At 42.4% G+C, this 21201-nt stretch overlaps 1 protein-coding gene across 3 annotated transcripts in view; it reads right to left on the reverse strand.

The window, feature by feature from the left end:
- Positions 1-21201, reverse strand: part of LOC119972522 (acyl-protein thioesterase 1-like) — a 91816-nt gene that overhangs the window by 48654 nt on the left and 21961 nt on the right. For all 3 annotated transcript variants that reach the window (XR_005462067.1, XM_038809371.1, XM_038809370.1), the window contains exons 2-3: positions 17315-17346; positions 10542-10607 (exon numbers count right to left, since the gene is read on the reverse strand). Coding sequence is in view for 2 of the 3 variants with exons in the window: in XM_038809370.1 (XP_038665298.1) it covers positions 10542-10607; positions 17315-17346 (98 nt within the window). In the remaining variant the exon portion in view is untranslated. The remainder of the gene's footprint in view (positions 1-10541; positions 10608-17314; positions 17347-21201) is intronic.

Raw genomic sequence — 21201 nt, forward strand, 5'->3', positions numbered from 1 at the left:
CCTAAAGTGCTGGGTAGTTTTGGTCTCCTTATTTAAGAAAGGACATATTGCTTCAGAAGCTGTTCAGAGAAAGTTCATCTGAGATTCCTGGGATGAAGGGATTACCCCGAGGAAACCTTGGACAGGTTGGGGCTACATCCATTAGGAGCTTAGAAGAATGATGGGTGATCATATGCAAGATCCTGAGGGGCTTTAACAGAGTGGTTGCTGAAATAGTGTTCCACCTCTGGGAGAGCGCAAAACTAGGAGACAAAGATTAAAAAGGGGGCTCCCATTTAAGACAGAAGGAAGGAGAATTTTATTCTCGGAGGGTCCTGGGTCTTTGGAATTCTCTTCCCCAGAGAGCAGTGGAGGCATTGTCGTTGAATATATTTAAGGCAGAAATAGATAAATTCTGGACTAACAAAGAAGTCAAAGCATATCGGCTGTAGGCAGGAAAGTGGCACTGGGGCCACAATCAGATCAGTCATGATCTTAATGAATGGTAGAGCAGGCTCGAGGAGCTTAATTTAATAATCTTTATTAGTGTCACAAGTTGGCTAAAATTAACTTTGCAATGAAGATGCTGTGAAAATCCCCCATTTCTACTCCTGCTCTTAATTTGCATGTTCATATGCATGTTGGTATTGCACTAATTTAGCATAGGGGCTATAAGGGGTCATGGGGTAAGTAGAAGCATAGGGTGCCATGGGTATGAGGGGACATGGGCATGAATTGGCATGGATCAGGCTTGAGGAATGGATGGGGAGTGGAGGACCCAATATTGAACAAAACAACGATAAATGAACTGAGATGGGCCTATTAACCAACTCACCTGGGTACCCTGTAGCCTCTGTGGTCCACTCCAATATGGAGGGCTACAGACCCTAATGTATCCCACCCCAACTCCCCTGGGACAAAAATAGTGCAGTGTGGGACACTTTCTCATCAAGGTGGGTGAGCAGAGTTTGGCAATTCCCTGACTCTAGCTATCTGCCTATAAAATGAAAATCCAGTCCATTGCATTCTCCACTGTTTTTTCTACCTATCTTTGCATCATCAGAACATTTGGCTACAATACAGCCAACATCTAAAGCCTTCATCCAAACCATTAAACTACATTGCGAATAGTTGAGGTCCCAGCACTGGTTACAGTTTGCCATCCTCAAATTACCCCTTTATCCCAACTGTTTCCTGTTAACCAGTCCTCTATCTGGGCTAACACATCAACCCAGAACCATTAGTTCTTATATTGTGCAGAACGTAACCTTTCAGGTGGCACCTTATCAAATGCCTTTCAGAAATTAGAAATAAATGCATACAATCTCGCTTTATCCATCCTGCTTGCTACATCCTCAAAAAATCCAAATAATTTGTCAAACATGCTTTCCCTTTCACAAAAACACAGTAACCTTGCCTGATAATATTACGATTTTCTTAATTTCTGCTATTATCACTTGAATAATTGATTCTTCCATTTTCCCCAATGACAGACTTTAGGCTAAGTGGTCTCTAGTTTGCTGCTTTCGTTCTCCCTTTCCTTGATCAAGAGGTGTTACATTTGCGGCTTTACAATCTGCTGGGGCCTTGCCAGAATCTAGGGAATTTTGGCAGATTACAACCAATGCATCTACCATTTCTGCAGCCACTTCTTCGAACAGCCAAGGATGAAAGTAATCAGGTCCAAGGGAAACGGTCAACTTCGACTCCCACTAGTTTTCCCAATTACTTTTTCTCCAGTGATCATGATTGTTTCAAATTTCTCCCTTTTGCCTCTATTTTCTACTATTCTTGGGGTATTTATTTTTGGGATATTTATCTTCGACTGTGAAGACATACTTTTCAAAGCATTTGCCAGTCCCTTGTTTCCCATTAGTTCCTCAGTCTCACCCTCTGCTTACATTAGCTACGCTTTGCCTTTTTTAATATTCTTGTAGAAGCTTTTACTGTCTGTATTAAAATGTCTTCCTAGTTTTCTGTCGTACTCTAATTTCTCCCTCTATTTTTCTTAAGTCATCACTTGCTGGTTTCTACAACTCAATTGAAAGATTGATGGAGTTCGAGTGGATAAATGTTAAGTAACTCTTTCCCCTGGCCAGATGATCTACAACCAGGGGGCATAGCCCTAGGATAAGGGGTCAGCTATTAGGACTTCTATGAGAATGCTCTTCACTCCAATCGTTTTGAATCTTTGGAATTCTTTAGCCCAGAGTGGCGTGGAAGCTCAGTGCATTCAAAACTGAAATTGATAAGATTTTTGGTTGCCAAGGGAATCAAAGGATATGAAGGTCAAGCAGGGAAATTGAAGTGGAGGTCAAAGATCAGCCATGGCCTTTTTGAATGGCAGAACAAGCTCAGGGAGTCAACTGGGTGACTTCTGCTCCTATTTCCTATGACACCAATGCAGGATTTTAGATACTCTGTATTAAACATTTGGCAATTTAAGGGTTAAATGCCTGGGTTAGAATGTGTTTGACGGCAATCGTTATGTGTTTAAAATAACTTTGCTTTGCAAGACCAGAAAGCTTTTAGGAGCCAGAAGAAAATAAAAAGTCTGGACTAGGTGGAGTCCCTGGAGAGTTAATGTGTTTCCAGCCTGGGGAGTTAATTTCCTTTCAGCCTGGGGAGATGATGCCATTGCTAGGTGAAGCGAAGGCATTTAGACATTTTGAGAAAACTTTGGAGTAAGTTCTGATCTGACAACCTTTAGACCACAAGTAACATTTTTTGCTCTTGCAGAAGGATAGTAAACAATTAGGATTAATAGCACTTAAAGCCATGCAGCTTCGTCTGAGGACAAGGGGAAGCTGAAACCAAACAGTTGGAACAGATTTTGGAAGACATCCATCCAGAGCCTACAGGGGTTCTAACAAGAGCCAAATCTGTTCTGGAAAGCAAGTATTACTTTGTGCCATTGGGATGTAGGGTGGGTGGAGAACTGCATGTTTTTTTTTTCTTTCTTACTGTTTAATTGAGAACAGAGATAGTAATTAAGGGTATTGCATTTATTGTATTGAGTAGTATTGTTTCAGGAGCAATCACACCTGTAGTAAAGTATTCTTTCCACACAGTCTTACAAAATAAACTAAAATATTGGGGTTTCAGTACAGTATCCTAGCCACTGTTGGGGTCTGGCATCATAATAAAATTACAGGCTCGTCCAGGATCTTAAGTATGAAATGAAAAATGTCACAAGTAGGTTTCAAATGAAGTTACTGTGAAAAGCCCCTAGGGGCAGCAGGGTAGCATGGTGGTTAGCATAAATGCTTCACAGCTCCAGGGTCCCAGGTTCGATTCCTGGCTGGGTCACTGTCTGTGTGGAGTCTGCACGTCCTCCCCCTGTGTGCGTGGGTTTCCTCCGGGTGCTCCGGTTTCCTCCCACAGTCCAAAGATGTGCGGGTTAGGTGGATTGGCCATGCTAAATTGCCCGTAGTGTCCTAATAAAAGTAAGGTTAAGGGGGGGTTGTTGGGTTACGGGTATAGGGGGGATACGTGGGTTTGAGTAGGGTGATCATGGCTCGGCACAACATTGAGGGCCGAAGGGCCTGTTCTGTGCTGTACTGTTCTATCTATCACCACATTCTGGTGCCTGTTCGGGGAGGCTGGTACGGGAATAGAACCGTGCTGCTGGCCTGCCTTGGTCTGCTTTAAAAGCCAGCTATTTAGCCCAGTGTGCTAAACCAGCCCCAAGTATAATGCCTTGTTTGGCTTATTGAACTTAAGACAGTGAGTGTGTATGGAATTATTACATTGTTTTGTATTTTGAAGCTTAAATTATCAGTTGCAAAAGTGTTTCTGGGTGTGGAAGAATGACTCAGGATGGTTTAAAAAGAGGCACTAAAACAAAACTTTTGGGTTTAGCAGATAACCTGAAGTTCACCTTATCTAAAGGGGTGAGGAAGGTAGAGATAATACAAGCCATAGCTCAACATTAAAATTTGCAAGAGAGACAGTTTGAATCATTAGAATTAGCAAGAATTTAATTAAAAATAGAAGAAATTGGAAATGGAAGTAAAGGAAAAAAAAAAAAAAGAGGGGGAAATTGTCAACCTTAACTCCCATTCATTTCCCCAATTACTTTTCCCCCAGTGATCATGATTGTTTTAAGTTCCTCCCTTCCTTTTGCCTCTTGATTTTCTACTATTCTTGGGATGTTCTGGAGTCTCCGACTGTGAAGACAAATATAAAATACTTATTCAAAGCATTTGCCAGTTCCTCGTTCCCCATTAATTCCCCAGCCTCACCCTTCTGCTTCCTTTAGCTACTTTTAAAAACAAAGTTGACATGTGAAGTCGCAGTTTTGTGGTCTCAAGAAAAATAATGGGAAGACAGACTCAGTAAAACAAGATAAGCCTGTGGGGTTTATTAAAGGGGAAGAAAAACATTGTCGCAGGTGCAACAGAGTGTACAGCCAGCTCACACGTTGGTGGATAAGCAGGTGCCAGGACCTTTTAAGAATTTTATTTGTGATGGTACGGTTTACTAGAGTGTAAGGTGGAGATTAAGATCGTAAGGGATACAGGAGCAAGTCAATCTTTAATGGTGAGAGATATAATGGGGAGAGATAAGGAGATATGTATTTTGGAAGGAGTATTGCCAGAAAAGGTGGTAATATGCAGAAATAGTGGTGAGAGGCATGTGCCACTATGTAAGGTAAGGTTAGAGAGTCAGGTAAAAAGTGAAGTGGTGGTACAAGTAATGGAACAATTACCCTTTTCAGGGGTACAATCTAGCCTCGGTAATTAATAAGCTGGATCACAATGGGGAGTGCAGCCTACTGTGGTTGAAAAGCCAGTGGAAAGTCACACAACTGAGGTGCTCCAAGAAGTATATCCTGGAGTATTGCCTGATTGTGTGATGGCAAGATCACAAAGTCACAGGTTAAGACAGGAGGAAGAGAACTTGAGGAGTATCAATAGGGAGGCTGAGGTTCAGTTGTCAGAAACCATGTTTGATCAGGTGGCTGTTAAAGAACAAGTGGTGGATGAAGCAGGTATCTTTAGTTCAAGCAAGCTGGTTGAATTACAGCAAAAATTCAGAGATAAAGCAGTTGTATCAGAAAGCATATTTGGAAATGGAATCAGTGTATCCCAGAGTGTTATAAGAAATAATGTATTAATGAGAAAATGGTTACACATTCAAGCAAATGAGAAATGGGCAGAAGTTCATCAAGTTGTATTACTGGGAGTGGCACGGTGGCACAGTGGTTAGCACTGATGCCTCACGGCCCCAGGACACTGTCCGTGTGGAGTTTTCACATTCTCTCCATGTCTGCATGGGCCTCACCACCACAACCCAAAGATGTGCAGGGTAGGTGGATTGGTCATGTTAAATTGCCCCTTAATTGGAAAAAAAATGAACTGGATACTCAACAAAATCTTTTTTTAAAGTTGTATTACTGGTAGGTTATAAAAAGGAGATTTTGCAGTAGGGCGTAGATCCAGGAGGGAGTAATTTAGGAGTAAGGAAAACTCAAGAAATAGTACAAAAACATTTTTATTGACCTGGATTGCATAAGGCTGTAGTTGAATTTTACTGTATATGTCACACGCATTGGGTAATAGGGAAAGTTGAAGCTTTAATCTAACCAGCACCTTTATTATCCATTCCAGCATTTGAGAAACCTTTGACTAGGGTCCTAATTGATGCAGGGACCCCTACCTAAAACCAAAAGTGGGAATGAATATGTGTTAACCATAATAGGTGTCCATTAGATTTCCAGAGGCAATTCCATTCAGAAATATTACATCTAAGAGGATTGTAGAAGAGTTAACCAAAGTTTTTAACCAGATACGGTCTACTAAAATAAATTCAATCAGATCAGGTATCCAATTTTATGCCAAAGTTATTCAAGGAAGTTATGGATATCTTCGGAATAAAGCAATTCAACTCAGTGTATCATCTGGAATCACAAGGGGAATTAAAAAGATGATATCAAACTCTAAAGACCATGTTGAGGGCATATCGTCAGGATTATCCAGTGGACTGGGATAAAGAAATTGTACTATTTACAACTAGGGATGCACCCAACAAATCAACTAAATTCAGTTTGGTCATGAAGTGAGAGGACCATTTAACTTGATCAAAGAGAAATTAGTGAATCAGCATTCGGATACTATGTGCGAAACTTTAGTGAGAGATTAACTAGAGCTGGTGAGTTGGATAGGAAACATTTAAAATTGGCACACGTGATGAAAAGAGGCGGATAAGGAATCATAAATTTGCAGTTCTGTTAGTGGGGAGAAAGTACTAGTATTGTTACCAATGGTAGGCGAACCATTAAAAGCAAGATTTATTGGGTCGTATCAAATTGAAAAGAAATTGAGTGAGGTAGATTATTTGATAAGAACGCCAGACAGTAGGAAAAATGTGTTATGTTAATAAACTCAAAAGGTATTTTATAGGGAAGGAAATAATTAGGAGGTGCTAATCATTGCAACTCGGGAAGAGGAGACAAATTGGGATAAATTATTGAGTTATCTTCTGGAGGAAAATCAAAATTATCTAAAAAAACAGAGGTAGTCACAGAGCTGTATATGGGAATAAATTGGGAAATATGAGTTATGTAAGAATTGCTATTTCTGTTAAAAAAAACATCCATACAGACTCAATCCACAGCACAAGTACAAAAGGAGATTGACAGCATTCTTAATGATGATATCAAAGCGAGTTGTAGCAACTGGAGCTCACCGAATATCATGGTACAAAAACCAAATGGAACAAAACGATTGTGTGCCGACTATTGAACGGTCAACGCAGTTATGAAGTCAGATTCGTATTCTATTCCTTGTTTCAAAGATGGTGTTGAAAAGATTGGACAAGCAAATTTTATTACCAAACTGGAGTTAAAGGATATTGCCAAGTACCTTTATCAGAAGGGCAAATTTTAAATTGGTCTGTACCAATTTAAAGTCATGCCGTTTGGAATGAAGAATGTGGCAGCAACATTCCAAAGATTAACCAACATGGTAATTTTTGGACTGAACAATTGTGCAGTGCAGAGTGACGATTTGGTGGTGTTCAGTCAAACGTGGAAGGAGCATTTGGAACAGATAAAATAATTACTTAAGCTACTACAGGAGGCTGGATTGGAGGTAAATTTGGCTAAAAGTGAATTTGCGAAAGCTCAAGTCAAATTCTTAGGCCATACAATTGGACATAGTCAGATGGCCTCACGGCCATCAACGAGGAGAGAAGTTATGAGATTTCTGGGCATGAGTAGCTTCCGCCGGAAATTCGTGCCAAATTTCAACAGTGTGGTTGTTCCACTGACTGAACTTCTGAAAAAGCACAAGAAATTTCAGTGGATGACGGAATGTCAGGAGGCATTCGATAATCTGGACCCTGTGTTAACCACCGCACCAGCGTTGATGACATCCAACGTTACCAAACCATTTAAAGTGGCAATTAAAGCAAGTGATGTGGGTGTTGGTGCTGTACAGCTGCAGGAAGATGACGAATGAATCGAAAGACCCATCAGTTATTTTTCTTGAAACTAAATATTCAACCATGAGCAGAAGGAGACAATGGGCTTGTTATTGGCATTACAACATTTAGACATGTTGGAAACAATTTATCAGGGACAATTCTATATACAGACCAGAGTCCATTAAAATCTTTGGACAAGTATCAGAATCAAAATGCAAGACTGTTCAAATCGAGTTTATTGTTACAACCGTTTAAATTAATAATTCTACATGTTGTAGCAGGAGAAAACGTGATTGCCGATGCTTTATCACGACTGTAAAGTCTGAGAAGACTTGGAGGTGGAAAAGGGAAAAGGTGGTCTGCACGGTGAGCGTGCACACACTCTGCACTTGATGAGTGCTTTTGGAGTTGGGTGGAAAAAGGGAGTTAGGTGGAACTAGGAGACGAGGCTACAAGAGCGAGAGAGGATTGGTAAGTAGTGGATTAAGTCGGTAAGTCTTTACAACCTCTATCACATTTATGGTTTGAAAATCCATTTTGTGGTTCAGAATTTGTAAGGGCTATAATTGGTAGTTACAAGGACAAAGAAAGAAGGGTGCTAGAGAATTGGATATAATCTGATAGTGAGCATCTTCTAAAGGTTTAATTTAAAGGGTTACATCATGGAAGGAGACCTCAAAACCTTTGTTTGCTCCATGTGGGAGGCCAGGAACATTTCCAGTGCGCAGGACCAACATGTGTGCAGGAAGTGTCTCCTGGAAGCTCAGGTTTCGGAGCTGGGTCACTGAGGAGCATTCGTGAGGCAGAGAGTGTGGTGGATAGTATGCCTAGAGAGGTGGTCACACCACAAGCTCAGACTCCACAGGCAGGAAGGGAATGGGTGCCCACCAGGCAGAACAAGAGAGCTAGGCAGGCAGTTGCCTCCTGGTGCTCAGGTCAAGGATGTCTCAGAGTGGTTACAGGACATTTTGGAGGGGGGGGGGGGGGGGGGGGGGGGTGAACAGCCAGTGGTGGTGCTACACATTGGTACCAGTAACCAAAAAAAGGGATGAAGTCCTAAAAGCAAAATATAGGGAGTTAGGAAGAAAGTAGAGAAGTCAGACCTCTAAGGTAGTGATCTCAGGATTATTACCAGTGCTACGTACTAGTCAGAGTAGAAATTGCAGGATACATCAGATAAATATGTGGCTGAAGAGGTGCTGTGGGGGAGGGAGAAAGGGGAGGGAGAAAAGAGAGCGAGAGAGACCGACTAGCACAAACGTGATGGGTTACACCTGGGCATGACCAGGACTGATGTCCTAAGGGGAGCATTTGGTAGAGTGGTTGGGGAGGGTTTAAACTAATATGACAGGGGGATGGGAACCTATGGAAGGAGTCAGAGGAGGAAATAAGAACAAAAACAAAAGACAGAAAGGGGAATAAGAAAAGTGACAGGCAGATACATCAAGAGCCAGATACATCAAGAGCCAGATTCAAACAGAGCCAGTGAAAAAACATTGGGAGCAAGACTAGTAAACTAGTAATGTTAAAAAGACAAGCTTAAAGTCTTTGTGCCTTAACACGCGGAGCATTTGCAATAAAGTGGATGAACTAATCGCGCAAATAGACTTGAATGGGTATGATATAGTCAGGATTACGGAGACATGGCTACAGGGTGACCAGGAATGGGAACTGACTGTTCAGGGGTATTCAGTATTTAGAAAAGACAGACAAACAAGGAAAAGGCATTGGGGATACATTGCTGGTCAAGGAGGAAATTAACACAATAGTGAGGGAGGATATTAGCTCTGACAATGCGGAATGAGCTGAGAAACAGCAAGGGGCAAAAAAAGCATTAGTGGATGTCAGTTACAGAGACCCAAACTGCACCGACATTGTTGGGAATGGCATTAAACAGGAAATTGGAGCACGTGATAAAGGAACAAATGTAATTATGGGTGATTCTAATCTGCATATAGATTAGGAAAAATCACATTAGCCACAATACCGTAGAGGAATTCTTGGAGTGTATGCAGGATGGTTTTCTGGATCAACATGTTGAGGAGCCAACTAGAGAACAGGCCATCCTAGACTGGGTATTGTGTAATGAGAACGGAATCATTAGCAATCTAGTTGTGCGGGACCCCTTGGGAATGAGCACCATAATAAGATAGAGAGTGAAGTTGTTGATTGTGAGACTAGGGTCCTGAATATTAAAGGAAAACTACAATGAAATGAGGCGTGAGTTGGCTATGATCGATTGGGAATGTTACTCAAAGAGATGACAGTGGATAGGCAATGGCAAACATTCAAAGAGCACATGGAGGAACTGCAACAATTGTTTATTCCTGTCTGGCACAAAAGTAAAATGGCTCACAAGGGAAATTAGGGACAGTATTCAATCCAAGGAAGTATCATAAATTGGCCAAAAAAAACAACAGGTCTGAGGATTGGGAGCTGTTTAGAATTCAGCGAAGAAGGACCAAGGGATTGATTAAGAAGGGGAAAGTAGAATTCAAGAGTAAGCTTGCAGGGAATATAAAAACAGACTGTAAAAGTTTCTCTAGGTACGTGAAGGGAAAAAGATTGGTGAAGACAAATGTAGGTCCCTTACAGTCACAAATAGAGGAATGTATTATAGGGGACATAGAGGAATGTATTATAGGGGACATAGAGGAACGGTGGCACAGTGGTTAGCATTGCTGCCTACGGCACTGAGGACCCGGGTTCGAATCCCGGCCCTGGGTCACTGTCTGTGGGGAGTTTGCACATTCTCCCCGTGTCTGCATGGGTTTCACTCCCACAACCCAAAGATGTACAGGTTAGGTGGATTGGCCACGTTAAATTGCCCCTTAATTGGAAAAAATGAATTGGATATTCTAAATTTATAAAAAAAATAGAAACCCAGCTGGTTCATGAATCTTAGGGAAGGAAATCTGCCATTCTTACCTGATCTGGTCCACATTGGACTCCAGACCTGCAGCATTGTGTTGACTCATTTAAGGGAATTTGGGATGGGCAACAAATGCTGGCTTTGCTGGCAATGCCACATCCCATGAAAGGATAAAAGGAATTTTAGAAAACATGTACATTTATTTTGATTTGGGCACAAAATCAAAAATGGACATTATAAAATTTTCTAATAAAGTACTTACGCATGTGGGCATATGTATTTCACATGTGGTGTTTTGATAGTTGCCAAGCCCTCTGCCCAGCCATGTCTACAAAATATAAAGCATATAAAGACAGTAACTAACAAATGCAGCACATATGCAAAAATTTAAATCTTCCCAATGAAAATGTATGTCAGCCACATTCTTTAGCTGACCCAAGGGGCCAATGCGTGCAAATATTGACTAAGCAGCAAGTAAATGCAAATGATATGAACAATCAACACATTTGCTCAATCTGCTACATGCAAATCCCGGTTTTACATAGTACCATTTTACCAAAAATGCCAGTTTTACGAAAGAAAGTCATTGGGTTGCAAACTGACAGTGGCAGTGGCTGCTCCTCAAACCTGGAAGAGATTTTCTTCTAAGTATGGACAGATCTCGGAAGTGAGCATGATTCAAGACAAAGACAGGACAAACTGACCAACTAGATTACATTTAGATTTGTCATGTGTACCGAGGTACAGTGAAAAGTATTGTTGTGTGTCTAGTCCAGGCAGATCGATCCATATGTGAAAAACACAGGACATACGATAAGTGCACAATGCAAATACATAGACATTGAGAGAAACATACAGAATAGTGCTACAACAGTAGGGCGAATGCGTAGAGAGGTCAGTTCAGTCTATTAAGTGGGCCATCAGGAATCTGGTAACAGTGGGGAAGAAGCTGCTTTTAAATATGTTGGTGCGTGTTCTTAGACTTTTGTATCTTCTGCCCGATGGAAGAGGTTGGAAGAGAGAGTAACCTGGGTGGGAGGGGTCCTCCATTATGCTGCCCACTTCACCATGGCAGTGGGAGGTGTAGACAGAGTCAATGGATGGGAGGCGGGTTCGCGTGGTGGACTGGTCTGTGTTCACAACTCTAATTTCTCATAGTCTTGGGCCGAGCAGTTGCTATACCAGGCTGTGATGGAGCCAGATAGGATGCTTTCTATGGTGCATCTGCAGGCAATGTGGACATGCCGAATTTCCTTAGTTTCCTGAGGCAGTGTAGGTGATGTTGTGCTTTCTTGGTCTAGCGTCGATGTGGGTGGACCAGGACAGATTTTGTGATGAGTATACCTAGGAATTTGAAGCTGTCAACCATCTGATTGGCAGCATAGTGGTTAGCACAATTGTTTTAGCTCCAGGTCCCAGGTTCAATTCCCGGCTTGGGTCACTGCCTGTGCGGAGTTTGCACGTTCTCCCAGTGTCTACGTGGGTTTCCTCCGGGTGCTCCGGTTTCCTCCCACAGTCCAAAGATGTGCAGGTTAGGTGGATTGGCCATGCTAAATTGCCCTTAGTGTTGGGTGGGGTTACTGGGTTATAGGGATGGGGTGGAGGTGTAGGCTTTGGTAGGGTGCTCTTTCAAAGAGCCGGTGCAGACTTAATGGACCGAATGGCCTGCTTCTGCACTGTAAATTCTATGATTCTATGATCACCAGGGCACCAGTGATGCAGACAGGGACTTGTACAACACTTCACTTCCTGAAGTTGATGACCAGCTTTTTAGTTTTGCTGACATTGAGGGAGAGATTGTTGCCATTACACGATGCCACGATGTTATCTATCTCCCTCCTGTACTCTGACTAATCGTTGTTTGAGATCCAGCCCACTATGGTCATGTCATCAGCAAACTTGTAGATGGATTTGGAGCCGAATTTTGCCACACAGTCGTGTGTGTATTTAAGGAGTACAGCAGGGGTCTAAGTATGCAGACGCGTAGGGCCCGGCATCGAGGACGATCGTGGAGGTGATGTTTTTGTTTATCCTTACTGACTGTAGTCTATGGGTCAGAAAGTTGAGAATCTAGTTGCAGAGGGAGGAGCCACGTCCTAGGTTTTGGAGTTTTGATATGAGCTTGGCTGGGATTATGGTGTTCAAGGCGGAGCTATAGTCAATGAATAAGTGTCAGACGTAGGAGTCCCTGTTGTCGAGATATTCTAGGGATGAGTGAAGGGCCAGGGAGATAGTGTCTGCTGTGGACCATGGTGGCGGTATGCGAATTGCAGTGGATCAAGGCATTCTGGAAGCATGGAGTTGATGTGTCTTATGACCAACCTCTCAAAACACTTCATAATGATAGATGTTAAGGCCACCGGACAGTAGTTGTTGAGTCTGTTGCCTGGTTCTTCTTTGGCACCAGTATGATAGTGGTCTTCTACAATCAGGTGGGAAGCTCGGAACTGAGTAGGGAGAGGTTGAAGATGTCTGCGAACACATACACCGGTTGGTCCGTGCAGGATCAGAGTACACAACCAGGGACTCAGGCAGGACCCGTTGCTTTCCGTGGGTTCACTTTCAAGAAGGCCGATCTGACTTCTGAGGCTGTGATGATAGGTATGGATGTACCAGAGGCTGTTGGGGCAGTTGACAAAAGTTTGTTGGCACCCTGCTCGAAACGAGCATAGAATGTTCATCAGGAGGGATGCTCTGTTGCCAGAGATTCTACTCGGCTTTGCTTTGTAGCCCGTCACATTATTTAAGCATTGTCACAACCAATGAGAGTCCGTGTCATTAGTTTGTGACTCTAGCTCAGTCTGGTATTGTCTCTTGGCATCCCTGATGGCTTTGTGGAGATCATACCTGGATTTCATAGAATCATAAAATCCCTACAGTACAGAAAGGGGCAGTTCGGCCCATCGGGTTTACAGCAACCATCTGAAAAAGCACCCTACCTAGGCCCAAACCCCACACTATCCCTGTAACTCCACATAGGACCAATTTAGCACAGCCAACCCATCTAATCCGCACACCTTTGAACTGTGGGAGGAAAACAACACAGACACGGGGAGAATCCACACGACAGTCTCCAGAGGTCTGAATCAAACCCAGGTACCTAGTGCTGTGAGGCAGCAGTGCTAACCACTATGTCGCTCTTGTCTAGGCCAGTGTCACCTGCCTTGAACACCTCAGACCTGGACTTCAGTAGGGAGTGGATCTCCCGGTTAAACCATTGTTTCCAGTTGCGGAACACACATTTGGGAAACCTTCTTCGGACGCAATCTTCGACACACTTCCTGATGAAGTTTGTGACTGTGGTGACATACTCGTCTAGGTTGGCCACTAATCTAGCTGGGGAAACAGGAGGCTGGAAAATTAACAAATTTCCATCTGTCCCCTGAACAATGTACCTGTAACTGAAAGGGAGGAGGTTGGATCTCAGAACAAGACCAAGACTCAATGTCACTGGTATAGAAGCTGCGTCCGCTGTAGCTGCTGTCTCCATGACCCCAGGAATAGCCGTCTCCCAGAAAGCTGAGACATCCTGCGGTTCTGGCTTAATGTCTTTCAAAACGGAGGATGCCAGGAATGCACAACGGAAAATCCCTTGACTGACAGCAGATCCAGGTGCACCATGCTGAGAAAAATTTAGGATGCAGCAGCTCTCATGGAGATGGCTATTCCCGGGCCAGGGATGCAGCTCCTACAATCAGTGGTTTCAGTCTTGGATCACAGACCAACCTCCTCCCTTTCAATTACAGGAACTTTCTTTTTTGTTTAGGGGAGATGGAGATTATCTTCGTGTTTCCCCAGCTAGATTATAATTGGTCAGTTTGTCCCTGTCCATGTACCAGAATGAGGGGCTGGTAGCTGCTGATCCATCCAGGGTCAATGATACCGGTTTTAAGGAAAATCCTTTTTTACGAAAGAAACTTGGCCCAACCCATTCTGTAAAAACAGGATTTGCCTGTGCCATGCTGCGCGCACACAAACAATTCCAGTATAGGTCACAGGGCTGTTCAGAAGCAGAAAACCACCTTTATTTTCTAATTGAGAAGTGCAAAGGCCCAAATGAGTATGCTGGTGAAGTCCGACTGATAGAAAATACATGCCTTTATGAAATGAAAGGTAGATAATTTTGAGTGATGCTGTCTATCGTGCAATACTTTAAAATGTTAAAAGTTTTCCAAAACAAACCAAGTTTCTGCTATGTTTAATGGTATCACATGGTGCACCACATTCGGTGGAGTATTGGAGGATAGCTATCAAAAGGTAGATCAGATCTTCAATAACTAAATAACCTAGTCTGACGATCCCAGTTGACTTTAGTACAGACAAGTCAGATCCCAGGGTAGAACCCGGCTCAACAGACCCTAAGTTCATTTTTTCTTAAGAAATGTGGAGGCAGCTACTGAACAGTCACAGGACTGATGAACATAAAATATTTATTTTATTATTTTCTTAAGCACAAAAGGAACTATATATAATACACTGCGTTTCACCCAGATCCTTCACCTTTACAGATATATACAGATTCTGAAGGATAACATTACCACAGTAAGCACACAGTCCATGTAAATCAATAGATGAACTGTGGACAGAGACACCACTCTCCAAAACCAAGTGACAGATGCCATTCAAACAACTTCTACAGATTTCTCATCAATTCCCCCAGACATTTGTCACACACTGCGCACCAACTGGTCTCACCAGAACCCCGACTTTCACACGAGGTTTTCCAATCTCTGCACTCAAAAGAACATTGGAATCTTCTCCCAAACAACCCTTTCTCTCAGTCATCTTCATTAAGGATACATCACCAGGGTTTCAGCCTCTCTTTCCGGTGTTCCTCTCCTCTGGATTGCAACGTGCATTCAAACTTTGCCTTCCAAGCAATCCCTCAGTTTACCAGATGTGCCAACAGAACATCACTGCCTCAGAGTAAGGAGTTGCCAACCTTTGGGTCTCCTTGGATCTCTGGCTTTTTACAAGTCCATGTTACTTTACCTCTACTTTCTGCAGCCATGTCTTTTTGCAGTCTGTCTCTGCTCCTCACTCTTAACATCACTGAACCAGATCTTTCCAGACTCCTGCCCCTTTCCTTTGACGAGAAGGTCTTCTTGGAACTCCCTTCTGTCCTGCTACCTGGCTTTGAGACCTGTGTTCATTAGTTTGGGGCCTGCTCTCTGCGGTCTCCCTGCCTGTTCCAGGAGATTCCATGAAAAGGACTTTAATTCTGGGTTATATTCTTTCAACTGAACTCAAACTGCTTTCTGTCCCCTCTCTGGTCTTTTTGTTTCTCGGCAACAGCCCAATTATTTCTACCATATTTTCTTTGAGTTATAAAAACCAATTTCAAATGCAGGCATCTAACAAACCCACAAACTTGCATATTTTCGTTTTTAAAAGCTGACAGCTTTGACAAAGAATCATCGGACTTGAAATGTTAACTGTTTTCTCTCCCTACAGATGCTGCATGATCTGCTGAGATTTTCCAGCATTTCTCTTTCATAAAGCTATACTTTATTCCCTTACACACAAATACAAATATAAATTACTTAAAACCATATCTATTTCTCAACACCAGTGTAAATAATGTCAGATTGTATTAATCTATTTAATTCAGAAATATAGATATCTTCATATATAAAAAGTGGTAACGGTCAAGGTATTTCCCTCTTGCCCACTGTGGAAAAAATCCTGCATTCTCTTGAATTGCCGACGTTCTCTGGTTGAGGAAACCCCACAGATGTTGATAGAATCTCTCCATGTTGAGCACTTCGTATAACTTGGCAGCATCTCTCTCAAAATGCCACCACTGACGAGGAGATCTGACACCAGACAGGGGAAACAGCTCAGACTTCTACAAACTACGGCAGCAGGTGTTTGACAACAACCTCCACAAGCCAATCAAAGTTCTACTATACAGGAGACGTTATCGTCAAAACACACCTGTACTATTGTGAGGGCCAGACTATATATATCAGTGACATACAAAAACACTGGCGAAATTCCATCAGCAATGCCTTCATCACACCCTACTGATTGAACAAACGCTCATGCCACCTTGAAAACTTCAGCAAGATCAACTTCACTGGACTGGACACTGTGCCTGAAAAGTATCCTTTCAGCCAGGTTATGTTTTTTCAACTCTCAAATGGCCGGGGCTCTGGAAAGGACAAAGAAAATGCTTTAAAAGGCACTGAAGCTGAACTTGAAGCTTGGAAGCATTGACTTTAGTGACTGGGAGCAGGCTGCAATAATTTGTCCATCAAGCTGCATCACAATTGAGTCGCAACATTTTCATGAAGCAGAAAAGGAAAGCAAAGCAAGCAAATCCTGCACTCCAGATCCCATCCCATGTGCCCAAAGATCTGAGTTGAGAATCGATCTAACCAGTCACATGAAGACCCATGGAGAAACCTGCAACCCGGAGTGGACGCCATCCTCGAATCTACTGGCAATCATTGACAATATTTATGCAATAAGTCATTCATTTAGCACATATTCAATGTATATAAAATATCATACTTTTATACACACAAAACGTTGTTTTTAAAGAATCAACCGTCAGGGATCACTTGAGCAATATCAATAGAAATCTTCTCGCAAAAGAACAAGAACTTAATTTCAATTCATTCGCACCTCTTTTGGAAATGTTCACTCCGCTTTCAAATGCATTCCAAAGTTTAAATGTGCTGTTTCCACGAGCACTTTCAATGCTTTACCCTACTTGGTGATCTTTGCCCATTACCCATCATTTATCTTCCAAATCTTTCACTTTTTAGAAGACTATTTAAAGCACCGTTCATATAATTATTATACAGTATTCAGTTCTGTATTCACTATCTGTGGTGATTCCCTTTCACACTGATTTGGACGAGCCAATCCATCATTTCAGGAATGGGATCATTTTGTTTTTCCGACCACAGCACAGTAAATGTATTGAGCCAACGAGGAATGGGACATGGCAGAATATCATCAAGGTTCACAGTATTATCTTTGAAGTGATAAGTTGCACACAAGAACTTTAAAAAAGTGCCCTCTTACCCAGTGTCTCCTAATCCATGTAGAAAGATAACCTGCAAATAAAGGAGAACAGTTAAGAATTCTTTAAAATTGGCATCAATAAATTATGTCAAAGAAAACACCCTGTATAAATGTTTGCTTAAATTTGGCCGGATTAATTGTACGGAAAATACTCAGCAACGAGATAGAATTGTGTGAAATTAGGACATGGCTTTTTTTGCCCATGAAGGTCAAAATTAAAATTCACAAAATCCAACAAACTGTTTCTAACTTCCTGATGTTTGTCATTGTCCACTAACAATTTTGTTTAAGCTGTAACTGAATAATTTACATTGTTAGACAACATTTCTTTTTTTTAAATAAATTTAGATTACCCAATCAATATTTTCCAATTTAGGAACAATTTAGCATGGCCAATCGACCTACCCTGCACATCTTTGGGTTGTGGGGACGAAATCCATGCAAACGTGGGGAGAATGTGCAAACTCCACAGAGTCAGTGACCCAGGGCTGGGATCGAACCTGGGACCTCAATGCTGTGAGGCAGCTGTGCTAACCACTGTGCCACCGTGCTGCCCTGTCAGACAACATTTCTACAACAAATTAGGGGAAACTATGTTTTTGTTGTTGTTTAGAAGTATAGATTCAGTCACATTTCTTCATTGATTAATCACCTAACACAGTTGGGGTTTGCATGATCAACCTGCGCTGGCAGCTATTTATGGGGCAAAATGTCCTAAAATGTCCTAAAATTATATCCATAAAATGTATTTTGTTTCAGAGTTGTACTACAGCCTATAACAGACATCTTGTTCTAACACCAGATAAACATCTTCCAATTGTAACTATAGACCTTCAAAATTGGCAACTTATAAGAACCATTTTACACCTTTGTTCACATAGGCGGTTTCTATGTTAAATTTCCACAATTTGCCAAAGATTACAACAGGAGGTTGGACAGGAAGTGCGTATACACCGGATATTTCAAGATGCTACCTGATTTCCTGTGATATCGGCACATTGTTACCGGTTGGAAAAACTGTTAGGAGCAGAAAGGGGAAATGAAGAGCAGGATTAGTGAGTGGCAAGAATTAAGGTGGAAAAGTAGAGCAAGATTAGAGGTCAGGATGAAAAGTAGGAGGACAGTGGCAGCCTTAACTGCCATAAGATGGAAAGTTTAGACTGTAGCATCAAAGGTTTTCTTTAAAAAAAAACACAGGGCTAAGGCTGGTGTGACCACAGAGGGAGTCAAGACTATGGACAAAAGCCATATTGCAATAATAATAATGGTTCAGAATTTTCTGGGGGGGTAGCTCAGGCCCAGTTGGACTTATTCAGAACTTTTCAGTTCAAACTTTTTTGCCCCGCAAATAGCTGGCTGCACAAGTTGATCATGGCATGAGGAGGGTAAGAGAGGCATTGTTGAATGACGTGATTTATAAAATGTTGCGGTACAAGAGGCCATTTGGTTAATCATACCGATGTTAGCTTTTCAATTAGTCGCACACCACTGCAAATTTCTCCGCTTCAAGTCTTTATTTAATTATCTTTTGAAAGTTACTGTGAAATCTGCTTCCACCATCATCGGGAAAGCATTTCAGACCATCACTCAACCTCTGCTTCTTCTGGCAATTACTTCAAATCTGTGGACACAGGAAACGATCTCTCCTCATTCACTTTCAATATCTTTCATGATTTTGAAACAATCTTCTTGCAACCTCTTGGGCCTCACGGTAGCATGGTGGTTAGCATCAATGCTTCACAGCTCCAGGGTCCCAGGTTCGATTCCCGGCTGGGTCACTGTCTGTGTGGAGTCTGCGCGTCCTCCCCGTGTGTGCGTGGGTTTCCTCCGGGTGCTCCGGCTTCCTCCCACAGTCCAAAGATGTGCGGGTTAGGTGGATTGGCCATGCTAAATTGCCCGTAGTGTAAGGTTAATGGGGGGATTGTTGGGTTACGGGTATACAGGTTACGTGGGTTTAAGTAGGGTGATCATTGCTCGGCACAACATCGAGGGCCGAAGGGCCTGTTCTGTGCTGTACTGTTCTAAATTCTAAACCTTCTCTGCTTTAAAGGACAACGCCAGCTTCGCTGGTCACTCCACACATCTAAAATTCCATGTTCCTGCTATCCGCTTGTAAATATTCTGTGCTCTGTACCCTCTCAAACAGGGTCTTTTGACACCCAAAGTGTGGTGCCCAGAATTGGCATACTACTCCAAATAGGACCTAGCCAGTGTTTTATTGAAGATTTATTACAACTTCATAGTTTTTGTGCCTCTATTTATAAAGCCAAATATCCCATTTTTTTTTTAAACTGCATTCTCAACTTGTTTCCTATCTTTAAAAGATTTGTGCATTAACAATCTTTTAGCTCCAGGTTCCTGAATCCCCTTTAAAACTGTACCAGTTGCTTACAACACCTCTCTTCAGTCTTCCTACCGAAATGAATCGCTTCACACTTCTTTGTTAAATATAATCTATGTGCCTGCTCTCCGCACAGTTCATCATATTTCTGATTTTTCTACTGTCTGCAAATTTTGAAATTAAGTCCTGTATAGCCCAAATTAACATATTTCAAAAATACCAGTAGTCTAATGCCGACTCCTGGGGGATCCCAGTGCACACTTCCCTCCAAACGGAAAATAACTGTTTCCCACCACGGTTTCCTTTCCTTTAGCAAACTCTGAATCCACCAGACACTTCTCCTTTAATCCCATAGGTTTCAATGCTGTTAGCAAGTTTATTATGCAGTAGTTTATTCAACCATCTTTTGAAAGTCCACGTATACATCAATCTCAGAAAATTGTCCATGTACATCCTGTCCACAAGAAAGAAATCTAATCCAGCCAGTGGCATAGAATTCATAGAATTTACAGTGCAGATGGAGGCCATTCGGCCCATCGAGTCTGCACCGGCTCTTGGAAAGAGCACCCTACCCAAGGTCAACACCTCCACCCTACCCCCATAACCCAGTAACACCACCCAACACTAAGGGCAATTTATCATGGCCAATCCACCTAACCTGCACATCTTTGGACTGTGGGAGGAAACCGGAGCACCCGGAAGAAACCCACGCGCACACGGGGAGGATGTGCAGACTCCGCACAGACAGTGACCCAAGCCGGAATCGAACATGGGACCCTGGAGCTGTAAAGCAATTGTGCTTTCCACAATGCTACCGTGCTGCCCACTGCATCAATTAAACATTCTCAAAACATCAGCATGTGACTGCAAACACTTAATCATTTATGTTCAGTTTGGATTGTGCCAGGGCCACTCAGCTCCTAGACTTCACATTTCCATGTTTGGACAAACTGAATTCCAGAAGTGAGGTGAGTGTGAATGCCTTTTGAAATCAAAGCAGCATTTGGCTGAATGTGACATCAAGAAGCCTTAGTAAAACTGGGGTTGATGGGAATTGAGGGAAAACCCTCCGCTGGCTGGAATCATAGTTAGCACCACTGATCAGAAAATCAAATACAATATGGCTATCAGAGCATGTCAGAGGCTGGGTATTATTCTGTGGGGAATGCCTCCCCAAAGCATTTCCCCCATCTTTAATGCAGTCAGGAATTTGACAGAACACTCCCCAAATGCTCATATAAAAATGCATCAGCAAAAACACTTGGGAAAAGTTCGACAGCACCCAAGATAACGCAGCATTAATTGGCACCAAATTCACCACTTGAACCATTCACTCAACTTACTGCCACCACACTGCAGCTACAATATATACTATCCACAAGATACACTGCGACAACTCACCAAAGCCAAAACACACCAAAGCTTCATCAGAACATCTAACACTTAGAATGGCAAGGCCAGGAGGTGTATAGGAACACTGGCACCTGAAAATTCTCCAAGCCACGTACTATCCTGACTTGGAAATATAACGTGGAGGATCAAAATC

Source organism: Scyliorhinus canicula, chromosome 10, assembly GCF_902713615.1.
Source record: "Scyliorhinus canicula chromosome 10, sScyCan1.1, whole genome shotgun sequence".
NCBI classification, from domain to species: Eukaryota; Metazoa; Chordata; class Chondrichthyes; order Carcharhiniformes; family Scyliorhinidae; genus Scyliorhinus; species Scyliorhinus canicula.